The sequence below is a fragment of the Petromyzon marinus genome, chromosome 66 (assembly GCF_048934315.1).
Source record: "Petromyzon marinus isolate PM22_M1 ecotype Great Lakes invasive population chromosome 66, UKy_Petmar_22M1.pri1.0, whole genome shotgun sequence".
Lineage (NCBI taxonomy): Eukaryota > Metazoa > Chordata > Hyperoartia > Petromyzontiformes > Petromyzontidae > Petromyzon > Petromyzon marinus.
Window position 1 is genome coordinate 2858690 of NC_133732.1, and position 15497 is coordinate 2874186.

A 15497-nucleotide genomic window follows, 5' to 3' on the forward strand; every position below is an offset into this window, starting at 1 on the left:
CCAGTCCCGTGACGTCACGGCATTGGCGCCTCCTTGTGACGTCATTGGCGCCTCCTTGTGATATCGTTGGCCCCTCCTCGTGACGTCACCGCGCGGAGCAAAAAAACGTTGAGCCGCAACGCGATTGACGTCGCCACGCAAATCTCGCGCGCGCGGGAGGTGACGTCACTGAGTTATGACGTCACCCCCCCTCTCCTCCTACATCTATCGCGCGCCGAATGTTCTGGCGCGAACCTGCGTGTGACGTCATCGCGTCGCAAAACCGGCGTCATTGCGTCACCACGGCGGAGGTCAGCGTGGTGACGTCCACCACACACTGGGTTACGCGGCCTACCGGTGACGTCACCACGCACACTGCGCGCGCTGGGTGACCCTACCGGTGACCTTAATATCGGCGATGGGTTTGAAGGACGGGGGGCGGGGCGAGGTGGAGAGGTGCGAGCGTGGTGACGTCACCATGCTCGCACCTCTCCACCCCCCCCGCCTCTCTTCAGCGTGGTGACGTCGCCACGCTGAAGAGAGGCGGTGCGAGGTCGGGAGGTAAGCGTGCTGACGTCACCACGCTGAATAGAGGCGGGACGAGGTAGGGGGGGTTTTGAAGAGAGGCGGGGCGAGGCAGGGGGGTGGGTGAGCGTGGTGACGTAAACACGCTGTAGAGAGGCGGGGCGAGGCAGGGGGGTGGGTGAGCGTGGTGACGTAACCACGCTGAAGAGAGGCGGGGCGAGGTAGGGAGGTGAGCGTGCCGACGTCACCACGCTGAATAGAGGCGGGAGGCGAGGTAGCGGGGAGGGGGGGGGTGTTAAGCGTGGTGACGTCACCACGCTCAACACCCCCCCCCTCCCCCCCCACGGGTCACTATATAAGCGGGTCGCCCACGAGGCGACCCCCCTCACTGAAGGCGGCCGTGCCTCACACAGCATGGCCGACGACATTAGCTAGCGGGGCCTCACCAGCCACTAACCAATAGCCACTACAGCAGCTACAGCTACAGCGGCGGCAGCGGCGGCTACAGCGGCGGCAGCGGCGGCTACAGCAGCAGCGGCGGCAGCGACTTACAAGGGGGGGGGGCCGACCACAGCAAAGCAGCAGCAGAGAATCGGCGGAGGAGGAGGAGGCCTCCATCAACACGAGGAGGAGGTGACGGATGATGATTTACCTCAGACTCGTGATATTCCGTGCGCTTTTTAAAAAAAAATGATAAACGGACACGCAAAAGCTTTAACTTCGTCGCTATCATCGCTCTCCGTCGTCATCGTCAAATTCCCTCCAAACAACAAAAAAATTCGATCGTTTCGTGTGTGAGATGGCCAATCGATGGGGGCCCCCCTGAACTGCGCGTTTCATTCACTCGGTGGTGGCAAGGCGCCAACCACCACCACTATTACTACACCACTACTACTACACTACAACAACACCACCACTACTACTACACTACAACACTACAACAACACCACCACCACTACAACACCAACCACCACAACAACACCACTACAACACTACCACTACAACACTACCACCACTACAACACCACCACCACACCACCACTCCACTACAACAACAACACTACCACTACACCACTATACCAACAACAACACTACCACTACACCACCACTATACCAACAACACCACCACTACACCACCACTCCACTACAACAACACTACCACTACACCACCACTACACTACAACACTACCACTACACCACCACTATAACAACAACACCACCACTACACCACAACAACACCACCACTACACTCCACAACAACAACACCACCACTATACAATCACTCCACTACAACAACAACACTACCACTACACCACCACTCCACTACACCACCACTACACCACCACTCCACTACACCACCACTACCACTACACCACCACTCCACAACAACACTACCACTACACCACCACCACTCCACCGTCACAGACATTTGTAGTTTAATCTGAGTAGTTAATATCCAGGGCAAGAGACGCGTCAATGCGCGACAGTTAAAGCATCACCATCACCACCATCGATAAATATTAACACCATCAATAATTATAATTATTATCACCAGCGATAATGTAGAGACCATTCAGATCTTACGCACCCGGCGCGCACACAGCGCACAGAACACACAGCACACACAGAGCACACACAGAACACACACAGCGCACAGAACACACACAGCACACACACAGAACACAACACACGCAGCGCACATAACACACAGCACACACAACACACAGCACACACGCAGCACACAGAACACAACACACACAGCACACACACAGCACACAGAACACACACAGCACACACACAGCACACATAACACACACAACACACACAGCACACACGCAGCACACAGAACACACACAGCACACAGAACACACACAGCACACAGAACACACACAGCACACAGAACACAACACACACAGAACACACAGCACACACACAACACACACAGCACACACACAGCACACAGAACACAACACACACAGCACACAGAACACACACAGCACACAGAACACACAGAACACAACACACACAGCACACACACAGCACACAAAACACAACACACACAGCACACATAACACACAGAACACACACAGCACACAGAACACACACAGCACACAGAACACACACAGCACACAGAACACACACAGCACACAGAACACACACAGCACACAGAACACACACAGCACACACAGCACACACACAGCACACAACACACAGCACACAGAACACACACAGCACACAGAACACACGCAGCACACAGAACACACACAGCACACACACAGCACACACACAGCACACACAGCACACAACACACACAGCACATACACAACACACACAGCACACACAACACACACAGCACACAGAACACACACAGCACACAGAACACACGCAGCACACAGAACACACACAGAACACACACAGCACACACACAGCACACACGCAGCACACACACAGCACACACGCAGCACACAGAACACACACAGCACACACAGAACACACACAGCACACACACAGCACACACACAGCACACACACAGCACACACACAGCACACACACAACACACACAGCACACAGAACACACAGAACACACACAGCACACAGAACACACACAGCACACACAGAACACACACAGAACACACAGCACACAGAACACACACAGCACACAGAACACACAGCACACAGAACACACACAGCACACATAACACACATAACACACACAGAACACACAGCACACAGAACACACACAGCACACAGAACACACACAGCACACAGAACACACACAACACACAGCACGCAGAACACACACAGCACACAGAACACACACAGCACAGGCAGCACACAGAACACACAGAACACACGCAGCACACACAACACACACAGCACGCAGAACACACACAACACACAGAACACACACAGCACAAATAACACACAGAACACACACAGCACACAGAACACACACAGCACACACAGCACACACACAGCACACACACAGCACACACACAGCACACACACAGCACACACAGCACGGAACACACAGCACGGAACACACGCAGCACACAGCAGAGATAACGCGGCGGTTTCAATTTGAAAGTTGTGAAGTGAACGTTCAGGCGACGTTCGTATGCAACGTTACGCAAGTTTACTACGTTCCACTAACGTCACATTAATTCGACGGAATAACTTAAACATTTAGCCATTTACTTTGCAAACTAATAAGTATCGTACTACACAACAAGGCGTTGGTTTTTCTACATTAATTTGCATTTAGCGAAGCGTCTCATTCAATAAAAACCCATTAACAATGGAATTGGCATACCTATAAATCATCATCCAATTACTACTACTCGATAGTACTCCTATAAATCATCATCATCCTACACTCTATAGTAGTACTATAAATCATCATCCTACACTCTATAGGATTACTCCTACAAATCATCATCCTACACTCTATAGGATTACTCCTACAAATCATCATCCTACACTCTATAGGAGTACTACAAATCATCATCCTACAACACCGTCAGAGTATTACAAATCATCCTACTACATTTTATAAGAGTACTCCTACAAATCATCCTACTACTACACTATAAGAGTACTCCAAATCATCCTATTACTACTACACTATAGGAGTACTGTAGATCATCCTACTGCTACACTCTATAGGAGTACTCCTACAAATCATCCCACTATATATAGGATTACTCCTACAAATCATCGTACTGCTGCACTCTAGGAGTACTCCTACAGATCATCCTACTGCTGCACTCTATAGGAGTACTCCTACAAATTATCCTACTGCTGCACTCTATAGGAGTACTCCTACAAATCATCCTACTGCTGCACTCTATAGGAGCACTCCTACAAATCATCCTACTGCTGCACGCTATAGGAGTACTCCTACAAATCATCCTACAGCTGCGCTCTATAGGAGTACTCCTACAAATCATCCTACTGCTGCACTATAGGAGTACTCCTACAAATCATCGTACTACACTCTTTAGGATTTGTAGGAGTACTCCTACAAATTGTTTCGGGGGTCCCTGGGGCAGATCGGTACCCAAGGTTTCATTTGCACACGAAAAAATCCAATTGATTAGTTTTTTTTTACAATTCAATTATCATATTCTTAGTTTTTTCGGTAAAGTCACGTTGTTGTTTCTCTTCAACGTGACTTTACCGAAAAAACTAAGAATATGAATTACTGCAGTCACGAAAGCTTTAAATCAAAATTCAATTATCGTTTGGTTTTTAAAATTTCATAGTTTATTTTAAAATTCTATTGTTTTTGTTTACAATTCTATTATATTCTTGGTTCTTTCGGTAAAGTCACGTAGAAGGGAAACAATAAAATAATAAAAATATAAAACAATAACATTCTCACGACGTTTCCGGCGCAACACAAGCATCCATCATCAGGTGGGAAAGCATGGTCCGCTGCTGAGGCAGACTGTTTTAAAAGGATTGAAATGGGTGTAGCCCAAGGGTCAAAAATAAGTGGCGGGGCTACTGATGTTAATGTGAGCATGAGAGTGCAATCCAAAGGCATGAGAGTGCAATGCAACGGACATGTGAGCATGAGAGATCTAAGAGAGAGGCAGAGAGAGAGAGACACACACAGAGGGTCAAAATAACAGCTGACATAGGCAGGTTGGATGGAAACATCACAGTCAGTTAAGACGTCACCTGGTTAATAACGTCCTTCCAATGATTTCTCAGTTTGTACCCATCCTCTCGGTTGAAGTTGTCTGTGTTTATATATCTGGGTGGCTTCATGAACAAATCTCTGAAGGTAGCCAGTAGGTTTGCAGAGTACCTCCATCTTGGAAAAATCTATTTCGTGTGAGCCCACTCCGTTAAAACAATGATCGGCAACGGCAGAGGTATTGGTCCTACCGTGTTTCAGATCTGCCTTGTGTTCACGGACGCGGTCCGAGACATGTCGTTTCGTTTCCCCAATGTCACTGCTGCCGCAACCACAGCTCAGTTTGTAGACACCAGGGTATTGCATGTCAGGAATCACATCTTTTACAGATGGGATTAAATCGCAGATTGTGTACTGTATTGAAACGAACTTGGATCTTGTGTTTTTAAGATTTTGGAAATCTTTTTGGTAACCCCTGTTATGTACGGTAAAGTGATGGTTTTGGTTTCATCCTCAGAAGGTTGTCCCCGCATGGCTGGGGAGACAGCTTTGCGGATTGTACGGTCCGAGTATCCGTTCATCCTGAGGGCTTGGTGTACGTGCTCCAACTCACTGGCTAGGTGGTGCTGGTCAGAGATGCCCTATGGTGTAGTGTTTTGATGAGGGAATTCTTCTGGGCTGGATGGTGGTGGGAGTTGGGCTTTATATTGGCATCCGTGTGGGTGGCTTTCCTGTAGACCGAATGTTTTGCCATCAATTGCAGTTGGTCATGAAGTTCTTTTGAGGTGCATAAACTCTGACCAACATCAGTGGCAGCTTTGTGGCAATTTGAAGGTTGTTGCTCTCTTGCTTGGCCTGCAGACTGGATACACAGTGCCGCTGTTCTCTCTGCAAATGGGATAGTCGTGCGAGAGATTCCCACTACACCAAGATAGATTGGCCACTCCGACAGTCATTGGAGCCTGGGAGGAAATGTGTTCAGCGTCCGCCACTTGTTGAATCAAGGAAGATTTTGTTACCACCCTTACACATCAAGCTGGGTCTGATGAAGAACTTTGTCACAAGCAGCTTTCAAGTACCTCTGTGAAAAATGTCCAAGGTTAAGTGAAGCTGAGATAAAGGAAGGTGTCTTTGTTGGTCCTCAGATTCGTGAACTTCTTCGAGATGATGCATTTGACAGTAAACTGCGTGGCAAGGAAAGACGGCATGAGAAGCCTTCCAGTTAGTGGCAACAAATTTTCTCGGGAAAAAAACAACGCAGACAACTACAGGGAGTTGGTGGAAAACTTCCCCAAGGCAAACAAAATCCTTGGTTGCAACATGTCACTAAAGATTCATTTTTTTGCACTCATCTAGATTTTTTTCCCACCGAACTGCGGAGGAGTGAGCGACGAGCATGGCGAGCGATTTCACCCAGGACATTGCAACAATGGAGAAACGCTATCAGGGCAAATGGAGCCCATCAATGCTAGCAGGCTATTGCTGGACAGTGACAAGAGATGCTCCATGTAATGAATACAAGAGACAAGCCAAGAAGTGCCAAGTAGACACTGAATAAGGACTAAACTATGTACTTATTTATACATAATAGTTTTTTGCCTTTTGTTTCATAATACATTTTATTCATATAACCTTTTTGCTCATTTTTAAAGTGTTACATAAACACGACAGGTGACATGTTATTATGTAAAGCAACCATAAACACATGAAAAGACCTAGGTTTAAAATTTATGAGTAAAACTCTTCTATCTACACTAAATATAGACGTAAAATGTAAAAACTTAAATATCTTGTGAACAGTAGCCAATCAGTTATTTTCATATTTGAATTTAGCACGTGAAAATACATAATACGCAGCACATTTCATCTCTGAAGCAGACATCTAAAAAGTTGTAGACCAGCGATACCTGGGTACTCGGTGACACCTTACACTGCACAGCGACGTGGCCCTCGCAGTACGATGGCCCCCTGTTGCAGAGAGGTTCGTGGTTTGAATCCAGCGGCCGCCCTGGTTAATATTGCGGTACCCGTGCCATCTGCTTTACAGTGGACACGTTAAAGATCGCCCCCACCCCCCGATGTTATTCGCAAGAGTAAGCCATTGTGTGTGGTCCGCAATTACCGAATATATAAAATGTATTTGAAGCTTTCCTGACTGCAGGAATCCATACTCTTTGGTTCTTTCGGTAAAGTCACGTAGGTATAGAATAAAAGGAATCGTGACGCTTCGGGCGCAACATGGGCGTCCATCATCAGGTGGGAAAGCGTGGGTCTGCTGCTGAGGCAGACTGTTTTAAAAGGTTTGAAATGGGTGTAGCTCAAGGGTCAAAAAGAAGTGGCCGGGGCTATTGATGTTAATGTGAGAAATTAGCTTGTAAATGTAAGCTAGGAAAGCGGCCTCCTAGACGAGGGCACAGAAGTGAAGTTGCTAGATCTGAAATCGCTGCTATCCTCAAACGCTAAGAAACCCATTAGCAACATCAGCAAGGACGAGCGTTTTGAACTCTCTAAATGTAAAAAAAAAACAGATTAAATTGTCATCCTCTCAGCCGACAAGAGCAACACCACTGTCATCATGGATAAAACCACTTACAACAACAAAATTCAGGACCTTAATGATGGCAGCTATACCAAAATCAACAGAGATCCCATCACTCAATCGACTTCTCTAATCGATCAGACCAAGCAGAGCTCCCTAAAACCTTCAGCTGCTAGACCACCCAGATTTTATGGCCTTCCAAAAATCCACAAAATAGGTACCCCGCTCCATTCTATCGTCTCCACGATTAACTCGCCCACCTACAAACTGGCCCGATTTCTGTCTGAGACTGCTTCCTTTCACTGGCAAGTGCACCTCAGCTGTACTTAACTCGGCTCACTTGGTTTCTCTAATCAAGGACATCTCACTGTCTCCGGATGATTTGCTTGTCAGTTTCGACGTAGTCTCTCTGTTCACCAATGTACCTGTACTTGACACCATTGCAATCATTGAAGCCTTGGTCCAACAAGGACTGAATCCAGATGTACCAACTTTGGTCAGGCACTGTCTTACCAACACATACTTCACCTGGAATGGTACATTCTACAGACAAAATGAGGCTACCCCAATGGTTTGCGAATGTTTTAATGGAAAAATTTGAGACAGATGCCATCCAGACATCCACCCTACGTCCTCCCTTGTGGAAGAGATACGTAGATAACACGTTTGTCATTAGGCCACATGGCCTGCCAGCACTGAATCAATTCCTCAACCACATCAGTTCCATACACCCGTCTATCAAATTCACCATGGAAGTGGAAAAAGATGTCAAGCTTCCATTCCTGGATGTTTTGATTGAGAAGAGACCTGATGGCTCGTTGGGACATTCGGTCTCCAGGAAAGCCACCCACATGGATGCCGATCTAAAGCTTGACTCTCACCACCATCCAGCCCAGAAGAATTCCCTCATCAAAACACACTACACCATAGGGCCTGTTGCATCTCTGACCAGCACCACCTAGCCAGTGAGTTGGAGCACGTACACCAAGCCCTCAGGATGAACGGATACTCGGACCGTACAATCCGCAAAGCTGTCTCCCCAGCCATGCGGGGACAACCTTCTGAGGATCCAACCAAAACCATCACTTTACCGTACATAGCAGGGGGTTACCAAAAAGATTTCCAAAATCTTTAAACACACAAGATCCAGGTTCGTTTCAATACAGTACACAAAATCTGTGATTTAATCCCATCTGTAAAAGATGTGATTCCTGACATGCAATACCCTGGTGTCTACAAACTGAGCTGTGGTTGCAGCAGCAGTGACATTGGGGAAACGAAACGACATGTCTCGGACCGTGTCCGTGAACACAAGGCAGATCTGAAACACGGTAGGACCAATACCTCTGCCGTTGCCGATCATTGTTTTAACGCAGTGGGCTCACGCGAAATTTAATTTTCCAAGGCGGAGGTACTCTGCAAACCTACTGGCTACCTTCAGAGATTTGTTCATGAAGCCATCCAGATATATAAACACAGACACAACTTAAACCGAGAGGATGGGTACAAACTGAGCAATAATTGGAAGGACGTTATTAATCAGGTATAGTCTTTACTGACTGTGGTGTTTCCATCCAACCTGCCTATGTCAGCTGTTATTTCGACCCTCTGTGTGTCTCTCTCTCTATGCCTCTCTCTTAGACCTCTCATGCTCACATGTCCGTTGCATTGCACTCTCATGCCTTTGGATTGCACTCTCATGCTCACATTTCTTTTGGATGCACTCTCATGCTCATATTAACATCACTAGCACCGGCCACTTTTTGACCCTTGGGCTACACCCATTTCAAACCTTTTAAAACAATCTGCCTCAGCAGCGGACCATGCTTTCCCACCTGATGATGGATGCTTGTGTTGCTCCCGAAACGTCGTGAGAATGTTATTGTTTTATATTTTTATTATTTTATTGTTTCCCTTCTACGTGGTGACTTTACCGAAAGAACCAAGAATGAGTCCCTGCAGTCACCGAAAGCTTTAAATCAAAATTCTATTATAGTTTTATTTTTTTTACAATTCTTCATTTCGACAGGGTACCCATTTCAAAACTCGACATCCACATTGTGCCACCCACCACCACCACCTTTTATACTTTAGATGATTTAAAGATGGCCTTTAACAACAATAACAACAACCCTATAGTTGGATACCCGCGTATAAGGCCGCAATAACATCGTTGCGTTAAGCCTACCGTTGCCAACGTATAACCCATTACACACATATATAGTTTGTGTAAAATTGTACCTGTTTTAACATTCGATAGCCTGCAATTAATTTTCGATTCTCTCGTTCTCTCACCAGCGATTAAAGTCCCCACCCCCCTCCCCCCCCGACATTCGTCAGTTCCCCGGTACCACCAAAGTTTGTCGATTTAAGAGAGCGGAAATCTCTGAAAGCTCTCCTCCCGGGGTGCCATCATAGGTTGACGATCGTCATCGTCGTCGTCGGCAGCAGTAACATCGGCTGCAATCGGCAAGCGAAAAACAAACCAATCAGCTGAATCATCAGCATCATCATTGGCATTGTAAACTGCAGTAGCCAGGATCATTAAAATCGGCAACTGAATATCACCACCACCATCAATATCAACGTAAAAATTAGTGCGCCATCAGTAAGGCATCGCCTGCAATAGCACCATCATCGGCTCCATCAGTACGACATCACAGCACCGGCAATACCACCGTCATCATCACCATCATCAATACCATTGGTAGGGCATCGGTATCACATCACCATCATCATCACCATCATCATCAACACCATCATCAACACCATCGGTAGGGCATCGGGATCACATCACCATCATCAACACCGTCATCAACACCATTGGTAGGACATTGCTATCACATCACCAGCACTACCATCATCAACATCATCGGTAGGGCATTGCTATCACATCACCAACGATACCACCATCATCAACAACACCATCGGTAGGGCATCGGTATCACATCGCCAGCACTACCACCACCATCATCAGCATGCAGGAACATCACGAGGTTAGCCCCGCTCCCCCCGCTCCCACGCCTTCCCATCACCATCACGCGGGAGGAGGAGGAGGAGGTGACTGTGATGGAGGAGGAGGAGGTGATGGCAGCCACTTCTTCGAGGGGACTGAGAAGCTCCTGGAGATCTGGTTCAGCGGAGACTCGGAGAGCGGAGACCTGAGACAAATCCCCAGGTGAGACGCGGGGAGGGAGACGCGGGGAGGGAGACGCGGGGAGGGAGACGCGGGGAGGGAGACGCGGGGAGGGAGACGCGGGGAGGGAGACGCGGGGAGGGAGACGCGGGGAGGGAGACGCGGGGAGGAAGACGCGGGGAGGGAGACGCGGGGAGGGAGACGCGGGGAGGGAGACGCGGGGAGGGAGACGCGGGGAGGGAGACGCGGGGAGGGAGACGCGGGGAGGGAGACGCGGGGAGGGAGACGCGGGGAGGGAGACGCGGGGAGGGAGACGCGGGGAGGGAGACGCGGGGAGGGAGACGCGGGGAGGGAGACGCGGGGAGGGAGACGCGGGGAGGGAGACGCGGGGAGGGAGACGCGGGGAGGGAGACGCGGGGAGGGAGACGCGGGGAGGGAGACGCGGGGAGGGAGACGCGGGGAGGGAGACGCGGGGAGGGAGACGCGGGGAGGGAGACGCGGGGAGGGAGACGCGGGGAGGGAGACGCGGGGAGGGAGACGCGGGGAGGGAGACGCGGGGAGGGAGACGCGGGGAGGGAGACGCGGGGAGGGAGACGCGGGGAGGGAGACGCGGGGAGGGAGACGCGGGGAGGGAGACGCGGGGAGGGAGACGCGGGGAGGGAGACGCGGGGAGGGAGACGCGGGGAGGGAGACGCGGGGAGGGAGACGCGGGGAGGGAGACGCGGGGAGGGAGACGCGGGGAGGGAGACGCGGGGAGGGAGACGCGGGGAGGGAGACGCGGGGAGGGAGACGCGGGGAGGGAGACGCGGGGAGGGAGACGCGGGGAGGGAGACGCGGGGAGGGAGACGCGGGGAGGGAGACGCGGGGAGGGAGACGCGGGGAGGGAGACGCGGGGAGGGAGACGCGGGGAGGGAGACGCGGGGAGGGAGACGCGGGGAGGGAGACGCGGGGAGGGAGACGCGGGGAGGGAGACGCGGGGAGGGAGACGCGGGGAGGGAGACGCGGGGAGGGAGACGCGGGGAGGGAGACGATTTAACAATCGCAACAATGTTTTTTTATTTTACCAAGGTGTAAGGCCCCACTGAGGTGCTGTGTAGCTCTTTCAGAAGCGACCTGGTGGCCATCACAAATGACAGCTCAACAAAGTGTCTCATCATCATCATCACGTGAAAATGTATCGCAGCAACCAAACACTCTAAACGAACGTCTTTAAACGTGGAGGGAAAACCGGAGGACCCCGATAAAAATCCACGCGACCACGGAGAGAGAGAGACGCAGACTCCAAATGTGCAGCAGCAACAGTACACGAACTGCTATATGACCACACGAACAGGCACACAGATAAACACACAGACACAATGATACAAATAGCACACGGTCACATATAATCATCACCACCGGCTATCATCATCTCCGCCACCATTTCCACCACCATCATCTCTATCATCATCAATAACAACAACCGCCATTCGCCACTAAGTGGCGGCGACGTCGCCACGACGCTCGTGCCAGGCCATGTGCACTTTGAGGCCATCTTAAGTGTCGAAGGCTCACGGACCGGAGGTCACGTGACGGACCCAGCAGGTGCCACGGGGTCGACTGACTGAGATGAGTGGCCGATGCACCACCTGTGACCCCCTACTGTGCCAACTTGCTGCGTTTCAGCCGCCCGGCGCTCCGCTCGTTGTTTTCAGCGTCGCTCCTCTCTGCCCTCCGTTGTTGTTGGAGGGCGACTGCCTCCAACTGCCCAGTAGCAGCAGCGTCCTTCACGAGCCTCCTCCACAGCAGCATATCTCTACTAGCACCGCTTCCCACTCTCGTAGCCGTCCAGTGGCTGCTTTGCGTTTATACCGAGACAGAGACCACCCCCCCGCTTGTAGCCTGTAACAGACTGTTGGGGCAATTGGCTGTTCGTAGCGAGTAGCAGCAGCGCCTATGAAGGTCACTGCACTGTGGCAACACGAGGGGGTGGGAGGCCAGGGATCATGCCTGCCCGGCCGCCTTTGTCTTCCCACTCACCTACACCCACGCAGTTAGCCACACTTATCCACTCACCTTACCACACACCCACTCACCTTACCACACACCCACTCGCTCACCCACCCACTCACACTTTCACTAAAACACCCACTCACCCACCCACTCACCCACATACAGACACTCGCCTACTCACCCACATAGAGACACTCACAAAAACACTCATTCACCCACTCACCCACCCACCCACTCATTCACTCATCCACTCACACTCTCACTAAAACACCCACCCACGTACTCACCCAATCACCCACATAGACCAACCCACTCATTCACTCGCCCACTCACTCGCCCACTCACCCACATACAGACACTCACAAAAACAGTCATTCACCCACTCACCCACCTATACACACTCACCCACATGTCAACCCATACGGTTTTCCCCGTATTCTTGTACAGGGAAGTGAGTTTTCAGATCCATACGGCGTACAGCCGTTTCAATACCGACACAACAAAGAATGTTGTCTTTTTGTTTTGTGTGTCTCCCTTGTGATGGGACTTTGTAGGATGAACGTTGAGATTTATAAGGGGGGCATGGGGTGGACCAATAAGCTCTGAGTTGGTCTGAGGGGTTGACAGATTTGAAAGAGGCAGAGAGAGAGAGGCACGTGGTACAAAGCTGGCTGGTTAAATAAAGATTGTGGGGGTCAGGCGATGCACCCCACCCCCCTCCTCACACCTCGTTTCAACGAAGCCCCCACTCTAAGAATAACCACCACCACCACCACAACAAAGGTGTACATGCGGCTGATCGTCGTCGTCGATTGCGCCGGTCCGGCAAATCCGCTCCGAAGGCTGTGTTGACCCGTGATGGGGGTTTTTTTTTTGTGCTGGGTCCAACCGAGTGAACGTGAAACGCGTTGTCGGTTGAACACCGCCACCACCAACGCCGCCACCACCAACGCCGCCATCACCACAAACACCGCCGCCGTCACCAACACCGTTACCGCCACCGCCAACGCCGCCACCACCAACGCCGCCACCACAAACACCGCCACCACCAACACCACCATCAACACAGCCACCGCCACCACCAACACCACAAACACCGCCACCACCAACACCACCTCCGCCGCCACCACCGGACACACAGCCAGTTAGTGATGGGGGTTTGTGTTACGTGACACAGCGTGGGCAATTCGCGACTAGTACAGCACTCCCGTAGTGTGTGTAGTGTCTACTCACCTGGTGCGCAGGAGGTCGTGGGTTCGATCCCGACCCTGACGTCACGGTGGCTAGGAGATGTTAACTACCTCACCTGGTGCGCAGGAGGTCGTGGGTTCGATCCAGACCCTGATGTCTCTCCGTAGTCTCGTGTATTTTTCTCTTTTTTCCTCCGTTTTTTCCCCTCGTTTAAAACCGACGTCACAGCGTATTTTGCTTGCTGCTATGCATTTCCACGTGATGATGATGATGATAAGCGGCCACTTGGTTGAGCTGCGATCATTTGTGAGGGCCAGATCGCTTATGAAAAAGAGAAAATTAAAATAGTTTAGTCTGTGGGTCTCCATGATAGTCTGTGGGTCTCTGCGTGAGTCTGTGGGTCTGCGTGAGTCTGTGGTTTTCTGCGCAAGTCTGTGGGTCTCTGCGCGAGTCTGTGTTGGTCTGTGTGATGAGTCTGTGGGGCTCTGCGCGAGTCTGTGGGGCTCTGCGTGAGTCTGTGGGTCTCTGCGTGAGTCTGTGGGTCTCTGCGCGAGTCTGTGTTGGTCTGTGTGATGAGTCTGTGGGGCTCTGCGCGAGTCTGTGGGGCTCTGCGTGAGTCTGTGGGTCTCTGCGTGAGTCTGTGGGTCTCTGCGTGAGTCTATGGGTCTCTACGCGAGTCTGTGTTGGTCCGTGGGTCTATTGGAGTGTGGAATGACACTTTGAGTGCGTGACGAGCGTAGGGGTGCGGTGGTGCATCGGTTACCGCCACGACCCTTGCAGAGACCCCAGTTTGATTCCCGCTCACGGCTTTACACCAACACCGGCGGTGATGGCCATTTATCTGAACAGATCCCTGGGCCTCCTCCCCTAGGTCGACTCGGCCTGAAATGAGTACCTGGTGTAGCGGTGTAGTTGACATCGCCACTGGGGAGACAAAGGCGGCCGGGCGTGGTGCCGGCCAACCACTTCCTCGTGTGCCGTGCCGGCCTTCATAGGCGCTGCTCGCTAACAGCACTTGCCCCAAACAGTCTGCCGAAGGCTACACGGGGGATATTTGTCGTTTTTTTGCTTGGCGTGTGTGTGGGTTGGTGGCCGTGTAATAATTTAAGTTATTTTCGGACGAAATCATCCCCCGGATTGGAATTAGTCTTCAGGGTACAAAGCCCACGCACGCAGCGTTGCCCAATGCTGTACATTACAAACCAATCTACACATACACACGCACAACAACACACCTGCACTCACACTGTGTATACAGAGAAAGACCCCCCCCCACATATAGCCTGATCAGACTCCATGATACCACAGTTTTTTTGGTGTGTAGATCGCGTACGTACGTAAATGTTGTGTCGTTCAACCCGCCACCGCCTGGCACAGCCAATCGGCGAGGGGTCTGCCACGTGAACAGAACGTGCGTGGCCAATTCGTCACCTGCTACGGCACCACGCCGGTAGTGTGTTGCAGAGCAGAGCCTCAACGATTACGAAATTA

At 50.9% G+C, this 15497-nt stretch overlaps 1 protein-coding gene across 2 annotated transcripts in view; it reads left to right on the forward strand.

The window, feature by feature from the left end:
• The first annotated feature begins 871 nt into the window (after nucleotides 1–871).
• Nucleotides 872–15497, forward strand: part of AMD1 (adenosylmethionine decarboxylase 1) — a 61148-nt gene continuing 46522 nt past the window's right edge. For both annotated transcript variants that reach the window (XM_076054408.1, XM_076054407.1), the window contains exons 1-2: nucleotides 872–1137; nucleotides 9986–10865. In XM_076054408.1, the coding sequence (XP_075910523.1) occupies nucleotides 10666–10865 (200 nt within the window). In that variant the 5' untranslated portion in view covers nucleotides 872–1137; nucleotides 9986–10665. The remainder of the gene's footprint in view (nucleotides 1138–9985; nucleotides 10866–15497) is intronic.